At 41.1% G+C, this 20,944-nt stretch overlaps 1 protein-coding gene across 1 annotated transcript in view; it reads right to left on the bottom strand.

Moving 5' to 3' along the window:
* prkcbb (protein kinase C, beta b) overlaps window positions 1-20,944 on the bottom strand; it is a 193,186-nt gene that overhangs the window by 5,238 nt on the left and 167,004 nt on the right. The window contains exons 12-16 of the mRNA XM_060901290.1: window positions 20,372-20,434; window positions 19,944-20,082; window positions 12,065-12,145; window positions 11,864-11,971; window positions 7,673-7,813 (exon numbers count right to left, since the gene is read on the bottom strand). Coding sequence (XP_060757273.1) covers window positions 7,673-7,813; window positions 11,864-11,971; window positions 12,065-12,145; window positions 19,944-20,082; window positions 20,372-20,434 — 532 coding nt within the window. The remainder of the gene's footprint in view (window positions 1-7,672; window positions 7,814-11,863; window positions 11,972-12,064; window positions 12,146-19,943; window positions 20,083-20,371; window positions 20,435-20,944) is intronic.

The following is a 20,944-nucleotide window of genomic DNA, read 5'->3' as shown; positions in this document are numbered from 1 at the left end:
AGCGCTAACCACTACACCACCGTGCCGCCCGGGAATGGGGGTAGAAGAACATTTTCACGTGCAGCATGCATATGCAACTCGGAGTGACCTATGGTATTTCAAAAAGAGCAAGTATTAAACGGTTTGTCGTGGAATGACACCTTTAAAACTGTTGGAGAAAGTTCCCCCTTTTTTGTGTGTCCGTACTACAGGAACCAAGAACAATCGTAGTTTTTGGAATGCTGTTTTGAGTGACTTTTTTCTGCTCCTATTTCAGAGTAGGTACTCTTCCAGCATAAGAGGAACCATGAGTGACATAAGTGGATGGTAACTGGTCCAGGCGCAAGTGTACGTTGCTTGGTCGAACACGAGCCAATGCAGCACTGGCAACCACCATTTTTAAAAATCCATGTAAAATGTTAGCTGTGTAAACAACAGCTCTTAGCATTAGCGTTAAAAAATGAAGAAAAAAAACCACAGATAAATGGACCAACAGAGAAGTCCATGCTTTATTGATCGTACATGTGATGGAGGAAATACAGCACATTTTTGACACGTCTAAGCAAAATATAAAAATCTTGACCAGCTTTTCCTACTAATTCCACGCCATCAAGCTGGCTTATGCTAAGGTCACGCATAGCTAGTTGATCCGTGAGAACCGTGGCTGGGGCCTACCCTGGCCATTCCAGCAGATTTTGGATGTGATCTGTTGCATAAGTTTAGGCAGAGAAAATATGCAAATGAAGCCACAGTAACCATGATGGTAGCGATGGAAGACGCCGGTAAAACCAATTGTGGCAGCAATGTATGGCCTTCCGGCAATGACGACAGCGTGTACAGTTTTCACGACTGCAGTATGGCATAGCCACGATCCCTCGGCAAACTTTTCACTTTCTGCAGAACGTTATTCCGTGAACATTTTGAGCTCGATGGTTGTGACAGAATGCTACGGTAGCCCATGTAAGCCTCACGTATGCCTCAACGGCGCTCATGGATGCCTTCACGGTTGCAACCGATGAATTCATCTGGCGCTTGATCAAGGCAATTTTCAACACGACAAAACTTTCCGGGGATGGAAGCCATGGCCTCCCAGTTGTCAAGGTAGCTCTCTAACTTTCATGTATTCCAATGGAAGGGCTCAGAATGCATGCCGGTTGACCCCCGGAAGGCTCAAAATCATCTAGTGGCATCTACTGTGAAGCAATTCTGGCTATGTGAGACCTTAGCTTGACATTACTTCAGCATTCCTACAGGTGGTGTGAATGCAAACAAAAAAACAAACAACAAAAAAGCCCTATTCTTGATGGAGCTCCCCAGTGGGTACTTCCTCTTTATAAGTCCCAATAAGTGTTTGGTCTGAAAGCGTTTGGTCCCTAGAACCGTTTTGCTCCTGTCAGCCAAGAACATGAATGTGCTGCACAGACTCAAGGAAGCTGGAGAGTTCAAGACTGAAAAAATATCTGAAATACTTAAACTTGCCTGTATGGCACCAACAACCCTCTGAGATCACACTTTATCCTAATTAAGATGTTTGCTGTGAACGTTAACTGAAGCTCTTGATATATCTGCATGATTTCACGCGTTGTACTGCTGCCATGTGATTATCTGATTGGATAACTGCATGAGTGAGTAGGTGTACAGGTGTTCCTGATAAAGCGACTGGTGAGTCTATGTCGATCTAATATAAACAGCACCACATTGAGTGGAACGCTTCCAGAAACATCTCCCAAAATGTGGCATGAGCAAGGAGAAAAAGGGAAGGTCTACTGGTATTGCAGCTGGTCTGAACATTTAAGAGCTTCCTACCCTTAAAGTGGAAGTGATGATGGTGAGTAGAGCTCCTTAAGAACTTGGAAAAAAAAAAATCACTCACCCGCCTCATCAGTCCTGATTATTTGGACTCAAGAAAAATTCTTCGGTAGCAGTGACTGACTTTAAAGCACTAACACAACCCCATGAAAGCATTCTCAAAGCATTCAATAAACAGAGAGCCTCATTTCCCCTGCACTGGAGCATTGGGGTTACATGCTTATGTTGACTTGTAGACAATCAATCAATAGCCCCCAAGCATACCTACCGTACATCATTTGTTTACCGCAGTGCATTGTGGAGGATAGCCGGGGTTGATAGTTGAGCGATATGACGGATGTCAGATTAATTTTACGTGACAGCCATGTGAGAGGAGCGATTTTGCCATGCAAAATCGTGTTGTGGAAGACAGTGAAATTGATGGTTTAAAGAGGTGGATAACATGTCGAGGAAAATTTACAGCAGGAAAATCGGAATCCAAATCAAGATTGCTGAGAAGGTAAGAGTCTAGACCGAGTCTACCAAACTGTACAAGAACAACATCAAACCTCAGAATGTCTGATTTCTGAGGACGTATATTGCACCAGCTAAACTTTATCGAGAAAACAAATCTACCTGAATATCGGGAATTGGCGCAGAGCAGCGGTGCTCTCGCAGGGGATTCGTGGGCGAATAACGGGCCGAATGATAAATGAGTGATTAGCTCAATAAATATCAGGAAACATTACCAAAAAAAAAAAACATTGGAAACCCGCTGATCTGCCGTGTCATGTTCAGTATAAATGCATTTTCTTCAGTAAACGCCGTGAATGAGGTACACTGAACATTATACTTACCTGAAAGAGAACCCTTCATAGTTTGGGAGTTTTATCGGTCCAACAGGCTCGTTCAGCTCTCCGAGCGCTTCAGTACGTTGAGAGGCAAAGGCCAAAGAACGCTTCTTTGTTTTACAGGCTTTGGAATATCGTTAATTTCAGACGATGAACAGTGTCGATTGTTATAATCTTCTATAACCAAAGGCCGTTCCGCAGACCATGGAAATATTACTGGGTCACAGTTTAAGTACGTCTTTTTCCCACCAGAGAAATGTAATCTACAAACACTTGTCCATTTCGATTCAGTTCGAAGGGTTTCGTTGCGGATTAAACTTATCCATTTCTTTCTTCTCTTCTTCTCGAATGGCAGCTGATAAAAGCTTACATTAGGTGTTCTCTTTGTTGTGGATATGCAGTAAGGCACACAGCAATTTACTTTAGGTGTGGTTAAAACCGGTTAGACAGAACAATGCGGTGTTTAACAAAGGCGAAAGTAAACAATACGGCAGAGCTGACCCTAGGTATCGCCCATAATGCATTGCGGTAAACAAGTGATGATGTAGTTATGGGTTAGGATCATTGCACATGATGGCTGAGAAGTGTGGGTACCATCATCAAACTAATGGAAGGGTTTAATAAGGAGATTCTTAAGGTCATACTGTTATCATTCTCCAACTGATTGGATGTAATTTACTGAGAGTTAAGCCTCAGATATCAAAGTGGCAAGCACCACAATAATGAGTCAGCATTGTTACAACTGTCACTCACATCTGTTCTCATTCATTAAATTAGTTCGCTAACTAGCTACTAAAATTGCACGAGAAGTGATGAACCACACAACCTCAATACGGTGCATCCAAGATGTGCATCTTATCACAATCTTGGAAACTGGGATAAGAGCAAGTGGTTATTGTAACACAATGATGTAATATCGGCACATGCCTGACATGAACACAACACAACACAAACACACAGTGACGCATGTGAGTGCTTCCCATGAGAATGGCTTACTCCTGTCTCTGTTTGCAGTCTGTCAAAATTTCTTCGGATCTGTCAGCGTCTATATATCTTTCTGCAATCTTACTGTCTGTTTTTGTCTTGTTGATCTCTACATCCCTCTTTTGTTTTGTCTCTCTTTCTGTCAGTGTTTCTTTTCTTTAAGTCTAGCTACATGTCTTATATCTATCCTTTTTAAGTGTCTAGCTATCCATCTCTCTCACTTCTCCTTAATAACTCACTGCTTGCACTCAGAAATAATTGGATTTTTTCGAATAATTCTTCACATGTATATTAGAGCGCAGTGAAATTCTTTCTCTGCATTTAACCCATCGGAAGTCGTGAACACACACATACATACCCAAAGCAGTAGCAGGTGCGCTGCAGCACCTGGAGAACAGTTGGGGGTTAGGTGCCTTGCCCAAGGATGGATGTAGAGGGAGGTGCTGTTCATTCACTCTCCCCACCCACACAAATTCATGTTTTTTCCCAGGGAATCGAACCCACAACCTTTTGGTCCAAAAGCTACTTGTCTAACTTTAGGCCATGGCAACCCACCAAAAAATTTATACAGTGGTGCTTGAAAGTTTGTGAACCCTTTAGAATTTTCTATATTTCTGCATGCATATGACCTAAAACATCATCAGATTTTCACACAAGTCCTAAAAGTAGATAAAGAGAACCCAGTTCAACAAATGAGACAAAAATATTATACCTGGTCATTTATTTATTGAGGAAAATGATCCAATATTACATATCTGTGAGTGGCAAAAGTATGTGAACCTCTAGGATTAGCAGTTAATTTGAAGGTGAAATTAGAGTCAGGTGTTTTCAATCAATGGGATGACAATCAGGTGTGAGTGGGCAACCTGTTTTATTTAAAGAACAGGGATTTATCAAAGTCTGATCTTCACAACACATGTTTGTGGAAGTGTATCATGGCACGAACAAAGGAGATTTCTGAGGACCTCGGAAAAAGCGTTGTTGATGCTCATCAGGCTGGAAAAGGTTACAAAACCATCTCTAAAGAGTTTGGATTCCACCAATCCACAGTCAGACTGTGTACAAATGGAGGAAATTCAAGACCATTGTTACCCTCCCCAGGAGTGGTCGACCAACAAAGATCGCTCCAAGAGCAAGGCGTGTAATAGTCGGCGAGGTCACAAAGGACCCCAGGGTAACTTCTAAGCAACTGAAGGCCTCTCTCACATTTGGCTAATGTTCATGAGTCCACCATCAGGAGAACGCTGAACAACAATGGTGTGCATGGCAGGGTTGCAAGGAGAAAGCCACTGCTCTCCAAAAAGAACATTGCTGCTCATCTGCAGTTTGCTAAAGACCACATGGACAAACCAGAAGGCTATTGGAAAAATATTTTGTGGACGGATGAAACCAAAATAGAACTTTTTGGTTTAAATGAGAAGCGTTATGTTTGGAGAAAGGAAAACACTGCATTCCAGCATAAGAACCTTACCCCATCTGTGAAATATGGTGGTGGTAGTATCATGGTTTGGGCCTGTTTTGCTGCATCTGACCCAGGACAGCTCGCCATCATTGATGGAATAATGAATTCTGAATTATACCAGCGAATTCTAAAGGGAAATGTCAGGACACCTGTCCATGAACTGAATCTCAAGAGAAGGTGGGTCATGCACCAAGACAATGACCCTAAGCACAGTCGTTCTACCAAAGAATGGTTAAAGAAGAATAAAGTTAATGTTTTGGAATGGCCAAGTCAAAGTCTTGACCTTAATCCAGTCGAAATGTTGTGGAAGAATCAGAAGCGAGCAGTTCATGTGAGGAAACCCACCGACATCCCAGAGTTGAAGCTGTTCTGAACGGAGGAACGAGCTAAAATTCCTCCAAGCCGGTGTGCAGGACTGATCAACAGTTACCGCAAACGTTTAGTTGCAGTTATTGCTGCACAAGGGGGTCACACCAGATACTGAAAGCAAAGGTTCACATACTTTTGCCACTCACAGATATGTATAATATTGGATTATTTTCCTCAATAAATAAATGACCAAGTATAACATTTTTGTCTCATTTGTTTAACTGGGTTCTCTTTATCTACTTTTAGGACTTGTGTGAAAATCTGATGATGTTTTAGGTCATATTTATGCAGAAATATTGACAATTCTGAAGGGTTCACAAACTTTCAAGTACCACTATATATATATATATATATATATATATATATATATATATATATATATATATATATATTTTTTCCAATTCACCGCGAGAACACAATACTCCCCATGAGTGGTGCCAGGAAGGGGCTTGGAGGTGGTGTAGCTACCTCTAGCCATTAATCTGAGCACCTGAGCACCCCCTCAGAAATTTCTGTGGTTTATTTAGATTTTTTTTTCATTTTTAAATGTGTGAATACTCTTCCTTATCAGTTGAAAAATAAATAAATTAATTAATAAAACAAACCGATTATTTTTTGACTAAAAAAAGCAGTCACTGCGAACTCCCTGCTTGCACTCAGGGATCCATCATTGCTACGTCACTTCCAAGCTTACTGCTGGTGTTTGCTTGTGCCACTTAATACCACAATATGCAATGTATTTATTTCGGGATTATTTTATTTAAAGTTGGACGCAAAAACACTACCTCAAATGCTAACTGGCAAATTGACAAGCTAGCAGGCTACAGCAGCACAAACTTATGCTGTCAAAATATTACATGTCAAATAATTATACCTGTCTTTCATTGTCTTCCTGTCTGTCTTTTTATCGGTCTGTTCACCTTTTCTTCTGACTTTCTTGACTATATGCTGTGATTAGAGGGAGTACCATTGTTCACTCTTATATAGCTGGACTGTTGACACAATGCTTAACACCTAAAGCAGTACTACAGCCATTCACAGCTCTACACACACACACACACACACACACACACACACACTGCTATCTCGCTCTTACAGCCCGCCTGAGAAAAAGTTGGATTTCCCCTCATATCTCTAACAAACCTCCTGCACACTGGGATAAAGGAGTGAGAGGCAGAACAGAGAAGTACGAATATCGAAGAAGGAGAAGGGGAAAAAAAGAGAAAAGGGATGTTTGACTAAAAACTCTAAATTAGTCCTGACTTTTACAAGTCAAACAGTCAATTTTTAAGTTTGAGTCAATGAAAGAATCCAGTGTATTGATAGAGAAACAGCTGGCGGACAGGCTAATCAGACACATGTGACGGAAAGAAAGACAGAAAGAAGGAAAGAGAGAAAGAAAGATTTGTGCAGGTATGCATGTCTATATGATGTTATGCATGTAATTGCGGGTGTGTGTGTGTGTGTGTGGACTTGCTAGTTGACTTGCAGGTAGCTTATCCCTACATTTATTTCCAGATCCACCTACCATGTAGCTTCACCTCATAAGAATACAAAGGTATACAAAGGCCATCTGTTGCTCTGCACACTTTACTCCAGCAGTTTATTCCCACTGGGTATTTCAACTTTTATACCTTGACGATCTCATTTCAACATGTGTACTTGACTCAGTAGCATTGAATTTTTTTTCCAAGTCAGCCAGTGATAAGCCACTCATTAGGAAACTGCATCTTCTTCCATGAAATCACTCCAATCACTGTAATGTTTACAGAATCAGAGCTGGCTAAAGTGCTCAATGACCTGCTGCCGGACATGTTTCAGGTTTGGTCGTTCTGGAAAAAAGCGTTGATCTGCAGTTTCTGTATGCTTATCAGTTTGGCTAGCTATACAAAATGGAAAACTGTTTTAGAAAAGACATTAAGATGATTCTGTGAAACTCAAAGCTCCAGTTAAAGACCTTTGCATAATCCTTGATGCGAGTCTATTATTCTGTCCTATGAAAGTAACGTCACGAAATTGTATGTTCTCCTCATCCATGGAAAAGCTACATACATACTTGCCTTGTTGTGCTTGATATTTTTGTTTGCATTTCTTGCTGATCTCCTGCTTATATAATGCTGATATATTAGTAGTGCATTTATTAATAATTGCAAGTATGTGCATATTTGTACGTGTATACATTGTGTGTGTGTGTGTGTGTGTGTGTGTGTGTGTGTGTGTGTGTGTGTGTGAGACTCACAGCTTTAGGTTTGAATGGTGGTTGAACCTCTTTGTTCTCAAGCTTCTCCCAATCCATGTAGCGGAAGAAACCATGCTCTCGGATGTCTCTCTCTCCCTCAGGGCCACATCCTAGACGTTTTCCAGGGTGCTTCGTCATCAGCTGAGAGAGACAGAGAGAAAGAGAGAGCGCACACTTTCACACACGGTTAAAAATGAAATGCTTTCCTGAATGTTGCTACAATAAAATAATGAGTTTAAAGACCCACTGACACAACTTTTTACACCATGTAATATGTGTATTTATTGTTTTATTGCTGTATTGTGAAATAAAATATCCAAAACTCAACTTGAATAAAGGGTCGTCTTTGTAGAAAATCAAGAATTTCAGAGCCGATTTTGTGTTTTTTGCCCCGGCTTCTACAAGCACCATGAGCCATTTGCCCGTTTTTGCCGCTAGGGCGAGTGACGTCACATCAGTGTATGTCGTTCTGGATTGCATGAAAACAATGTCTGCATGGTCTGTGACAAACCTCAGATTCAATATTTGGTATAACCTCCTCTGCATGATCTGGCACATGTACATTGGGTTCTGAGTCTTCTATTTCTTGGAGCGTCTAATTTGAAGAAAGTTGCATTATATTATAGTCTGTCAGTATTTCGATTTCTATAATAAGACACGGAGGAGGGGGTGATGAAAGGAATTTGTTGCAATTTTTTTTCTTTTATGGTATAGGAAAAAACATGCCGGATGACATCTTATATCTATCACTCCACGCATATATCATGTATATTATCCTAACTAAATATATGAAACAAGGTATTGGCCTTTCAGTTGTTGTACATTACTGGTATTAGCTGCTTTGGCCTATTGATAAGTAATATGCAATGGTATAAGACGCATTTGTGACGTTACAACAAATTTTAAACAACATACATGTATTGAATAACAACACATAGCCACGTACCCTGGCTCGTTCTCTTTTGGCAAAGGCACCACCGGACTTTCGCTTTTTGACCGTCCCTTCGGGGGGTCTGCTGTCATCTGTTTCTCTTTTGACAGATTGATTCGGCCCGGGCCTGTCAAACATAGTCGGCACAGCTGACTCCTCCAACACCAGTGGATAAGTTGGATCAAACGTTCTTCGAGTTCTGGACGACAAAGTGAAACAGTGCTCCTCGAAATGTGCTGAACAGAGACGTGACCATTTTGTTGACTTCCAGTTCGCACGCGTTTTGGAAACGTTTCTTTCCCACTCTTTTGCTATTTCAGGGTGTTTTTTTCCAAGGAAAGGAATGGAGTTTCACTCCTTCCGACGTGGTGTTAGAACACCCGTAAGCCACACATATAATCCCTTTTCGGTTAGACGCCATTTAACTTTTTCACGCAAGGAAATCACAACAAAACCACAGCTCAATATCACAAGACTTGTGAGAACTGAACCAACATAGTGACTTGTAAACAAAAACGACACACTGATGTGACGTCACTTCCGGCATCTCTGAATGAGCCCAGTTCATATCCAGGTCAATCTCCCTGCGCGAAATTTAAAATTACTTCTGATGTTTAAAACGGACAGTTAAACCAAGAATTAAAACCAGAATTTATCTTTGGAGTCATATATTGTTTGTTTAAAAATTAATACGAAATGACTGTCAGTGGGTCTTTAAAGTTACCACATTTGCCAGATGATTTTGCTATCAAGTTTAGCTCTTGGTTTTGATGACACAATATAATATATACCTCAAAGTAACTAGTTACTAGTGAACTTGGCTATTGGTTTTATTTACACAACAATATATGTGGCTATCTTACCTATCTTATCTTTTCCTCCGTGCTCTCACGGAAGGCAGTCGCATCTCTGCTCTCCTCTCCTATCCTTTTTTTTCCTGCTTGTGCTCTTTGTTTGTCTCGTCTGCTTTTTTTTTTGAGAGAGACTCACTCTGCATTGAATTTCTAAACTAAAAAAGCATGGATTTGATAAACTGGTCTCCTAACGAAATTGACACAGTTTCTGGGTTCGGGGGAACCCACCTGTCCTGCCGGAACGTCTGTGGAGGACATTGAAGATATCTACCTATTCGGAACCATGATTACAGGACTTTTGCTGATTGGATTAGGCATTGCCCTGGTATATCGAGGAAATCAGACAATGGTGACAGCTGTTCAAAGCCCCACAAAGCTGCCCGATATGATTGGAGTGGTGGGCAAAGCTGTTGGCACTTGGACTGTGGACATTCAGAACTTTAACCACAAAATGGTTGTTATCTCGGAGCAGCTTTCAGCTTCGCAAGGAATACGTATTTCGGAGACCAAATGGAATTGAATTGAACAGAATGGACGAAATGGACAGATATGGACGAGTGGTGTGTACGTGTAAAGACTGCGTCTGTTTGAAAGACTAAACAATCTCTATCTTATCGACATTCGGCTCCCTGAACAGCACTGGCCTTGATCAAGGCCGTTGCTGGGGTAATATTTCCCCCAGAAGGTCACTGCTGGGAGACACTCTCGCCCTTCCCCAATTTTCCGCGGTCGCCGTTTTTCACCCCCAGTGTGACAAGCGGGTGCGTGACCAGCGCCGTTTGCATGGCTGCAGGAGCGGACGGCTGCTTGCTTGCACTGGGTTACCTCTACCTCCTCCCCTCCCCTCCTACCCCCTTACCCCTCCCCCCCACCTCTGATTGCCCCCTCCTTCCCCCTTCCCCCCCTCAAGTCCCATGTTTCAAAGTGTACTTGTGTTATTGTGTGCTTTTGCGGAGGTTTTTAAATGTTCCCACACTGTACTCCTGAAAGGAGCATAGTGGGGGGGTGTTCTTTTTTCCTCATCTTTCCTTTTTTTTCCTTTTCTTTTATCCCTGTCTTCCTGTCCTGTTCCCCCTCTGCAAGGACAGGTTGATGGTCAATTTCACTGGTAACAGTGACAATAAAGGGTTCATTCATTCATTCATTAATAGATCATAGTTGCTATTGTGTTCTGTAATTAAAGGAGAACTGAAGGCAAATTTTTTATCAAAATTCTATTTATCTCATTTTATTAAATATTGGAATGCATTTCTGATAGCTATTTTGTCACTGCTATAGCAAGTTATGAGTGTTTGAAATATGCTATGGAATATGTCGGTCCAAATGTCAAAGCAATGGCCGTAAACGAGATTCATCGAGACCTGTGCGAGACATCGTAGGACAGAAGTAAAACGTACAGCGGAAATCAAAGTGACCAACATCTGCCAACGTTGTCAAAAGACGCGCGCACCCTCTTTCGAGTGCTGATGTCATCAAGCCGGAAGTTTTGTTTATTTTGATCGCAATCGGGAAAGTTTGAAAAAAGTAGGCAGTAATCATCAGTTAAACTCGTGTCTGTGCAATATTTCGTTTGGAAAACAGTTTTCAAAATGGTGGCACTGACACTTCACATTTTGAAGTCTCACACGAGTCTCGTGAAGATCGCACGGATAAGCAACGCCTGCCGTGGACCAAACGAACTAAATTCAACACGGCTAAAAACCGAATAGGCCGATTAGTATAACATTTAATTGCAATTAGTTGGCAATACGAGTCACGATATAAGGTTACTAAAACTGAAAACGTAACTGAAAAACACGTTAATTAAAAAATAAAGCAAGTTTAAAAATGACTTCAGGTCTCCTTTAACACCAATGCTTTAGGCCAAAAAGTCCCAAAGAAGCAACAAGAACGTACAGTGATGTAACATCGTGAGGTTTGTGATTGGCTCATCAAATTAAACTTTAAGAGCTTTACCCTTCTTGTCCCCAACCAGCAAAATCAGGCAGTATGTTCTTCTTGCATAGAATGCATAACATAGAAGAAATAACATCAGACATTAACATGAACGACTTCTGCTTTTAAAATTTCCATATACTGAAATTCATGTGTATCGCATGAGCATCGTATTGGAGTGTATGGATTTTCCATACAGGACAATGAAGTTGAATACGCTCAAATTCTTTCGCAAGAGCAGCTGAGTTCCTTCCACACTTTCCATCAAACTAACTCAATAGAATGTGGGCTGAAAACCACCAAGAGCAGTTTGCTAAGTGGTTAGTATTCCAGATAACTGGTTTGAAAAGGGGGTCGACTCTATATTTCAGGGAAGTATGCTCTCATTGCTCTACGATCCCAGTGCCTTACATTCCCAGGGTTCAAGAAATGGATTAGTACAGAGAAAGAAAGACAAACTGGGTTACGCACTCCTTTACAGATGGCCACTGCCTCCTTAGACATTGATTTGGGATATGACACATGATGTTCCATGATGGATTGGAACAGTTCATCCTCATCCTCTCCATCAAATGGAGGCTGGGAGACAAAGAGAGAGAAAAAAATAATAACAAATCAAGGAGTAAGTGCAAGAGAGGGGAGTAAGTAAGAGAGTGTAAGTGTTGGTTTTACCTGTCCAGCTAGCATTTCATACAGCAGCACCCCAAAGGCCCACCAGTCGACCGACTTCCCATACGGCTGATACGCAATGATCTAACACACACATGCAGATATCGTTTGTAAGAGACGGTAGACATACAGGACAATACAGATTAAAATCTGCTCTGCATTAAGAGGACTACACTCGACTGGAAATGTACATTTTATCTTTCACGCGTTCAGTAATTCCATTGAAGCAGATAACAGTACAATAGCAAAGAAGTGCAGGTTCAGTAAAACAAGAATTGCAGCTTTAGATAAGCAGCACACAGAAGCAGAGATGAGCTCATACAGTACATACAGGGAGATAACAATATACGACTGTTTAGTATTGTGAAAAGTAGCCTGAAAAGCATTTTATCATGCCCTTGCAACCAGTAACGTTTTCGAAGAGCTTCAGAGAGGCTTAACATCGACACGTACAATCCGGAGCATATCATGAATGCACCTTTTATTATCGCCTACTTTTTCTCAGGTTGTATGCTTTATGCATGTTTTAGCACTGACATATTTAGCTTAAAGTGCATATTCTGGACCAATTTCGGTTTTTTTATATGAAAGTACGTCCCTTTACACACTCATCCAGAAGGGTAATTTTGCACAAGGCCATCTGTCTACAGCAGAAAAAAATAAAATAACAAAACGCGTCTGTAAAAATCCCAAGGGAGTCTGGAGCCAGATTCGTGACGTCACCTGCGGAAGCGCCAGCAGGCTGCGCAAGCTTGCACAGTTTCAGTGCACAGCCTGTGTAGACCAAGCGCTCCCATTTCTCTCTCATTGTCCGGTCTTTTGGGAAACGATGAGCACTAATCCCATCAAGATTGGTGTTGCTACACCCTCCTATGATACATCTGTTAACCATTTTAATAATTACACGATAACGTTGAAGAAATTTGCAGAAAACCACCAGGTCGTTTTCTCATAAACAAACCAGCGCTGACGAAGGATTCAGAACGAGGCGTCCCGCAGGTGACGTCATGAAAATCAAGGTTTCCTGGGAAATCCAAATGGCAAGTTTTTTCAGAGGCGGACCAATTCAACTCAAATGGCTTGATTTAAACTGAATTTTTCTGGTATTGCACAAGGTAAAAAAATTACACAAAACGCAAAATGTGACATATTTGACCAAAGTTTAATATAAAATAGGAGAATTACATTGATCTTGCTCCTGAATTTACCCGTGATATGCACTTTAAACTGTTTCAGCTTACATGTTCTCCTCGTGTCTGTATGGATTTCCTCCGGGTGCTCCGGTTTCCCCCACAGTCCCAAAGACATGCAGGTTAGACTAACTGGTGGCTCTAAATTGACTGTAGGTGTGAATGTGAGTGTGATTGGTTGTTTGTCTCGATGCGTCAGCCCTGCGATGATCTGGTGACTTGTCCAGGGTGGCCCCCGCCTCTCACCCATAGTCAGCTGGGATAGGCTCCAGCTTGCCTGCAACCCTGCACAGGATAAGCGGCTACAAATAATGGATGGATGGAAGTTTCAGCTTGAATTTGTTTCAGTTTTACCTAACCGAGGCTCCTTGCTTAAGCCTAATTTGTTTCATCGAGGTAAGAGACTTCCTGCAGCACTTAGCTTGAATGAAAATCTTGGACTGTTGTGTCTCGTATGTTCTCTTGAAGTTTTAAGCTTCTGAATTTACATACCACATTGCTGTGTCCTGTAGCACTCTGAGCATTTATGTCGCCCTTAGTCTTCTTTTAAAGTTGATATATTATACTCCTTTTTCACAAGTTGACACAGTTCCCTGAGGCCTTCATGAAATGCCTGTGACATTCTTTGGTCAAAATAACCACAAGGATAAAGCGCCACAGCTCCCGTCTCACCCTGTCGAAACAGCCTTGTTCAAAATGGCCAATTTGAGTCCCTGTTCCTTGAAATGATAAATGAGCCACTGCTCACCCCACCCCCTCATCTGCGAGCCAATCAGGCAGCACTTTCCTCCATTTCTAAGAGCAGTTCTCGAGCCTGCTCAGGGAGAAATTCAGGCTACATCCACACGACAACGAGATTTTTTTTTTTTTAAATATCGCGTCCACATGGGCAACGGATCAGTTACATTTCAGGTCTATATGGCAACGGAACGCTTGCTGAAAACGATGCAATACACATGCCACACCTCTAGGTGCGCTATAAGACGGTCCCATCGGAGACACCAGAACAATAGAAGAAGTAGATGCATGCGCATAAACCCCTTCTTCTGTAGCTTTAGCCACATAAAGTTTTGATTATTAATCAGTAGCGTAAAACGAAAGACGCGGAAAGAGGAATGAATGGGGGTAGATGGAAGCCGGTACGCCAACATTCTGATATCCTCCAGAATTCGTTAATGGTCCGGAATAAATTGAATGCTACACGTTGATGGATTACTTTCTTCTATGCCCTTTTTGAGGAATGTATTGTTGGACTTAAACCAACATCTGAAGAGGTGAGATCGCTCCTTTTTTTTCCTATTTTTGCTGGCGGGATTGGTTTTGTTTTTGGAAAGTGCACGGGCGGTGCGCGGTTTTGGTTACTGCTTCCGCAGTGTTTGGACTAGTTATAGGATTTGTTGACAACTCGCATCGAGTTCGTTTCACTTCTACCCGGCGTGAAGCACTGACAGTCATGTGGTTGTGACGTCATCGTAAACAAATCCGTTCTACTCATCCAGACGACTTCGCAACGGGGCCGTTGCCAGAGTTTTCCACTCTGGGACCCATTCTCAAAAGATTTCGTTTTGGGGCACCCAAAACGCCGGTGCCGTGTGGACGCCAGGCCGAAACGATAAACAATTTTATCAGATTCACCTGAATCCGTTGCCGTGTGGACAGGGCCTCAGATGAGGAGGTGGCATTATTCTAATGAACTCCTCTTGTGACAAAGAAGAGTCAACGATGAACAGCTTGTTGAAGCACATTTTCTAAAACAGGCAGCCCAGAAGAAACTGACTGGTTTGTCTGATTTCAGAGTTTGTGGGTCAGTAGAAGCTCGAGATACCAAAACGTCAGTGCATGAGCACTGAAAAAGTGAGGCTTGTCAAAATATGCCCCCGTAAAAACCTACCACACAGTGTGTGAGGACATGTTTGCTCTTCGAGAAGATAAGCACATAGTACAGGAGGATTTCATCTTTATTGCTACAGTATGGAAGCCGTGACACAAATGAATTATGCTACCATTATAAAGCGAAATTAAATATGGCTGACACACGACCGTAATTAGCTTAGCGAATAGATGCACTTAACATAATAGCCCGAGTTTACGGCCCTCACAAAAATACCAGGAGAAATTGAGTTCAACACCTCAGCTCTTAATAGACCTATTTGATAAGACAACTGTTTGACAAGAAGAAAGTGGTTGATGCATGATATGTCAATGTTTGTATAAACCCTCACGGTTTTCATTAGCTTTGATGTTTTTGAAGGTGAAAACTGCTTCTGTATAAAGTCTTTAAAAATGTGACCTCGTTAACGACACTAATTGTTGTTTTTGTAAAAATAGAATAGTCTTGGAAGCATTCCCAGAAAAAAGATGAATTGGGTTTTTGGGTTTTTTTTCACGCTGTTCATGTCACGTTTTATACAGTTGGCCCAACTTTGGCTTTCCCAATGGCTTGTGTTTCATTTACGCAGTTGTATTTTTATTTAAAAAAAAAAAAACCAGAAGCAGCATGCTCTTGGGCATTTAGCCTGAACAGAATGTGATGCGTCACTCCTGCATTGCATTCACAAGTCTTATGCAAGAAGGCAAGTGTGAATTTTGTGTGACTCCTACCCCAGCTGTGGATGCTTCAGAGGTACATAGAAGTGTTTGGATAAATGCTTTCGGGGCTCACCCCTCCCCATCAGTACCTAAGTTGTTATAGAAACTGTCTTACAGCCTTCAAAAGAGATGATGATGATGATGATTGAGCACAGGCATCATAAGCATTATCGAGCAGGAAATTCAGGAGCAAGACACAAATTAGCGTTCTCTGTTGATTGTTGATGACTCTATTGTAAGGAATGCTTGGGTTGCATTGTGTTTCTGATGTGCGTGTGCGAAATATACAACAAACATACAGTAAAGCTGTCTTTAAGAGTATTGTGGTTCGTGTCGTTGTTCATGCAGGCATCAATGACCCTATACTTGGAGCGTTTTCGTATTTGAAAGGAAGGTAGAAACTGTCATCTCTGCTGTCGCTGACTTCCCACAGAATCCTTTTCCAATTTTGTCGAGGGTAACAATCTTTAATTTGCAGCAGTGCTTTGGTCGAAAACACAAGCAATCTCTCAGAAGTGCCTATGCTAGTGTCTGCAGGGACATAACTACTTTATGAACATAACAAAGGTAATGTTTGTCCTTGATTTGCTCAGGGATACACAGACAAGGCAGAGATGTTGCTTCCATTTGGATTATCAATAAAGAATTCAAAACTGGTTGCCTTTCAGAAACTGCCTGGAATCACATATGGACTCTTGTCATTACACACTATAAAATAGTTTGACGCTGTAAACGTCTTGAATCCTTTGTCACTAGGCATTTCGATTCACGATTCACTCAATTCATGATTCAGTTCGATTCACACTTTGATTTTCCTACTATATTATAACCAACAACAATTATTTACCCACATTTTTAAAGGTTGGAGTAAAATCTATTATTATACTGTACATACAGGACACTTTTTCCATGGAATAAAAACATGTATTCTATTCCCTTCTAATGGGTTTGTTGACGGCGTGCAATACTGTTATCATACTGCACATTGTCAAGACAACACAACGTCATACATTGGAGTTCATGCGAAGATCCAATGGCAAAACTTTTCTGCTGCGCATGCACACAATCATTTCTTTGTCCGCCGGGAAAGACAGAAGATGAGGCTAATCCAGTGCTACTGCTAGGATTAGCTGTGCTGTAATTAAGCATTCGATAAATAAACTGAAACCGAAGACGTGCTGAACACCCTAAAGGCTACCAGAACTTCATTATATATTCTTCATGCATATTTAGAAGAGAAAAACATACCAACAGACATCGAAAAACTGGAAAAGAGACACGTCGGAGATGTAAAACTTGCGTGCTCGCGAGTGACTGCGACAATTTGTAAACAAGCATGGCCATGCGGTTTGCTTCGTTAAAAGCGGAAGATTTTGAGAGAATTCTGGCTGCCACGTCGCTGCATTGTCGATGTTGATTTCAAAAGTAACTCAGTAAATTATACAGGGAAAATAATAATAATATTCAGCTTGACTGAGCTAGCTTTGGCCTTCGCTAGCACGACACTGGCTGGAAGGTGACTGCACTGCTGCACTCACAGCACCAAGTCACAGGTAAGCTCGTAGAGTTGAGCCGGATACTTGGCTGAAACAAGTATCCGGTACGGATAAAGCACTTTTGCTGAGTACGAGTATTATACGAGTAATACGAGTCAATATCTGTGCTCGGCCTGAATGAAAATCCTCACACAGCGTCACAGCGCCCCTCCCCTACACACACCGCTCTGCTCACTCACACAGAGAACAGCTCTCTGTCTCTCCCTCAGTCACTCAGGTTCGCGGGTCTTTTCCGTTAACGTTTCGGGTTTCTTCAGCTTCAAGTTTGTTTTTATTTCAGTTTGTACTTACTTATAACCAGAAGAGTTCTGGTAAACGTGGGTTCGTTCAGACGTGGTGCTTGGTAGAAAGCGACTCGCGTGTTGGAGATTTTTTTTTCTTTTTTTAACCGTCAGTTAAAAACAGTTTTTTTGACTTCACGCATTGAGTGTCTGACACTTTCTTGCTGTAATTCATGTAAAAATAAAGGTAGTAGTGGTATAAGTATTACAAATTAAGCTATACACACACTCTCTCTCTGCCGGTCGTCAGAGTTTTTTTTTTTTAAACCGTCAGTTGGCTCTAACCAGTTTTATTTTACTTCACGCACTGAGTGTCTGACACTTTCTAGGTAGTAGTGGTATAAATAATATTACAAATTAAGCTACACACACACACTCACACCTGGTGTGGAAATAAAAAAAAATAAAAAAGAACCAAAAAAAAAATCACACAGATCATAAAAAAAATTAAAAGTTAAAAAAGAGAAAGTTATGTTGAGTATGAAAACTCTTGTTCATTACATTTCATTTCATAATTGCAACCGCATGTGTTGTATTCATTGTTGCAAAACTTGTTCTGTAAATAGTTCGTTTGCTATCGTGATCAAAACCATTGATCTGACGCTCAATGCTGATGCTGTCCTGTAAATAGTTTTCTAATCAGCAATAAATATAACAATTTCTGATCAACCCATATCAACTGCATGCTTAAAATAACATACTGGTTAAAGCCCCGCCCATTTCAAGACAACCAGACCCACTTCCGGGTTAAATCCCGCCCATTTCCGGGTTAGGCCCCGCCCACTCCAAGTACGGATACGGATAATTCATATGGTTAACAGATACAGGTACAGATAATGCTGTACTCACTCATCCCTATAAGCTAGCATTGTCCTTTGAGAATGCTGATCTGAAGAGATTGTGTATGTATAATAATAATAATAATAATAATAATAATAATAATAATAATATAATAATAATATTGGCTGGCTTTTTTTGTGGTCTATCAGATATCTCATTATCTCTAGCCGCTTTATCCTGTTCTACAGGGTCGCAGGCAAGCTGGAGCCTATCCCAGCTGACTACGGGCGAAAGGCGGGGTACACCCTGGACAAGTCACCAGGTCATCACAGGGCTGACACATAGACACAGACAACCATTCACACTCACATTCACACCTACGGTCAATTTAGAGTCACCAGTTAACCTAACCTGCATGTCTTTGGACTGTGGGGGAACCCGGAGCACCCGGAGGAAACCCACGCGGACACGGGGAGAACATGCAAACTCCGCACAGAAAGGCCCTCGCCGGTCACGGGGCTCGAACCCGTACCTTCTTGCTGTGAGGCAACAGCGCTAACCACTACACCACCGTGCTGCCGTCTAGCAGATATATTCCATTCAACTAGCATGATACTGAACTCGTCTTCGACTCGTTCAATATCATGCTCGCTGAATGGAATACATCTGATAGACCACTCAAAGCCAGCCAATATTATTTAAATAGTGAACTAAAATATTACTTTTATTCAAAATGAAAAACAAAAATGTAGAAGATATAAGCCATTTCTTAAGAACCATTTATTTGTGAAAGCTACAGTCAGGCTTAAACAGAAAGCAACTAATTCCTTTTCTTCTCTTTTCTTTAGCTTTTGGCAGACTGTAAAAAGAGAGCGCCAATTTCTTGTTAAATCTATTTGTACAGTCAAGCACACAACAGCTCTTTCCCATTTAGATCTGTTTTTTTTTGTGTGTGTTTCCACAGCATTAGAGCTGTGTTACTTCCGCCTATGGAGAAGTCATTTGTTTTCCTGCTTAGTGCTGTCTAAACAATGCAATTACCGCTCGGAAAAACTTAGAGATTACGCAGCCGGATAAGAATCACAATGCATTTTTTTCTTTCATCGACTCAAATTGTCATAAATTTGTATCACGATTTATCATAACATGATATATTGTGACATGCCTATTTGTCGCCTAGATAACCAACTTTCAATGAGCTTCTCTGCTCCAAGTTGTCGAAGTTCATTCTAAGGTCACGTTTTCAACTGATGTAGAAAATATTAAAATATGTCTGGATTTACCCTGATACCCAATCTTTCAGGACGTCCTTAATGCTAATACGTTTCCTCCACTGCCTTAGATTGAAACTTCAGTCTGTGGTATCTCCTCCAAGACTATTATGCATTTTTGCTTCAGACTCTAATGCTAAATATTAAGTGCTAAATATCTATATGAACTTGTAACAGGCATTTCCCATACACAACACATGCACACACAAACAAACCTCGGGAGCGATGTAGTCCGGGGTACCGCAGAAAGTTTTGGTGGTCACGCCCTCCAACATGTTCTCCTTACACATCCCGAAATCCGCGATTTTAATATGGCCTTCGGCATCCAGCATTACATTATCTAACTTCAGATCCCTGCAGAAGAGAGCGAGAGGAAGACAGACAACATCACATTATCCACCAAACTGTTTATCTGGACAATAACTTCCTGTTTATCTGAATAAGCAGTTTCTTTTTATCTGACGATGCACATTCTGTTTATCTGAAGTATCTATATAGGTCATATTTGTCTAGGCATATACTGTACTTCCTGTTTGTCTGAACCTGGACTTCCTGTTTGTCCTGCACACTTCAGAAATGAATTAATGTTTCCCTGAAAATTAAGAATTTTGAATGAAATGTGTCTATGTATGTATCTACTCACCTGTATATTATGCCTTTCATGTGTAAGAAAAACAGGCCTATGGCAATCTCTGCAGAGTAAAACCTACACACACACACACGCACGCACGCACGCACACACACACACACACACACACACACATTTTACGATGACATCTTAAGACTATATACTATCTACTTGACTATATGGTACCTGAGGGACAATAATATCTCAAATTGAACATTTCTTTGCACTAAATAGACATGACAAAGCATGGTGCGTCAGATCACTGCACCTAAATCACTTCTAGAGGAACAATTTCCCATTTTACTACCCGAGATGGACACAGCACCCTTTTCCCTGTGCGATCAAAACTCAAAATACTGTAGTATAATAAAAACATGGAAAAAGTACAGTGCGTACACACACATACATTACAATTTCAATATATTGTCAATAAATGTTGTTCAGTTTACCACACTAAAATAAAAGAAAGAAAGAAAGAAAGAAAGAAAGAAAGAAAGAAAGAAAGAAAGAAAGAAAGAAAGAAAGAATTGTTTGCTTGACCAGTTCATTCACTTCTGCTTTTTCATCCCTACCTTAAGCTTTCTTTCT

Source organism: Neoarius graeffei, chromosome 20 (genome assembly GCF_027579695.1).
Source record: "Neoarius graeffei isolate fNeoGra1 chromosome 20, fNeoGra1.pri, whole genome shotgun sequence".
Classification (NCBI taxonomy): domain Eukaryota; kingdom Metazoa; phylum Chordata; class Actinopteri; order Siluriformes; family Ariidae; genus Neoarius; species Neoarius graeffei.
This window is presented reverse-complemented; position numbering and strand designations above follow the sequence as displayed.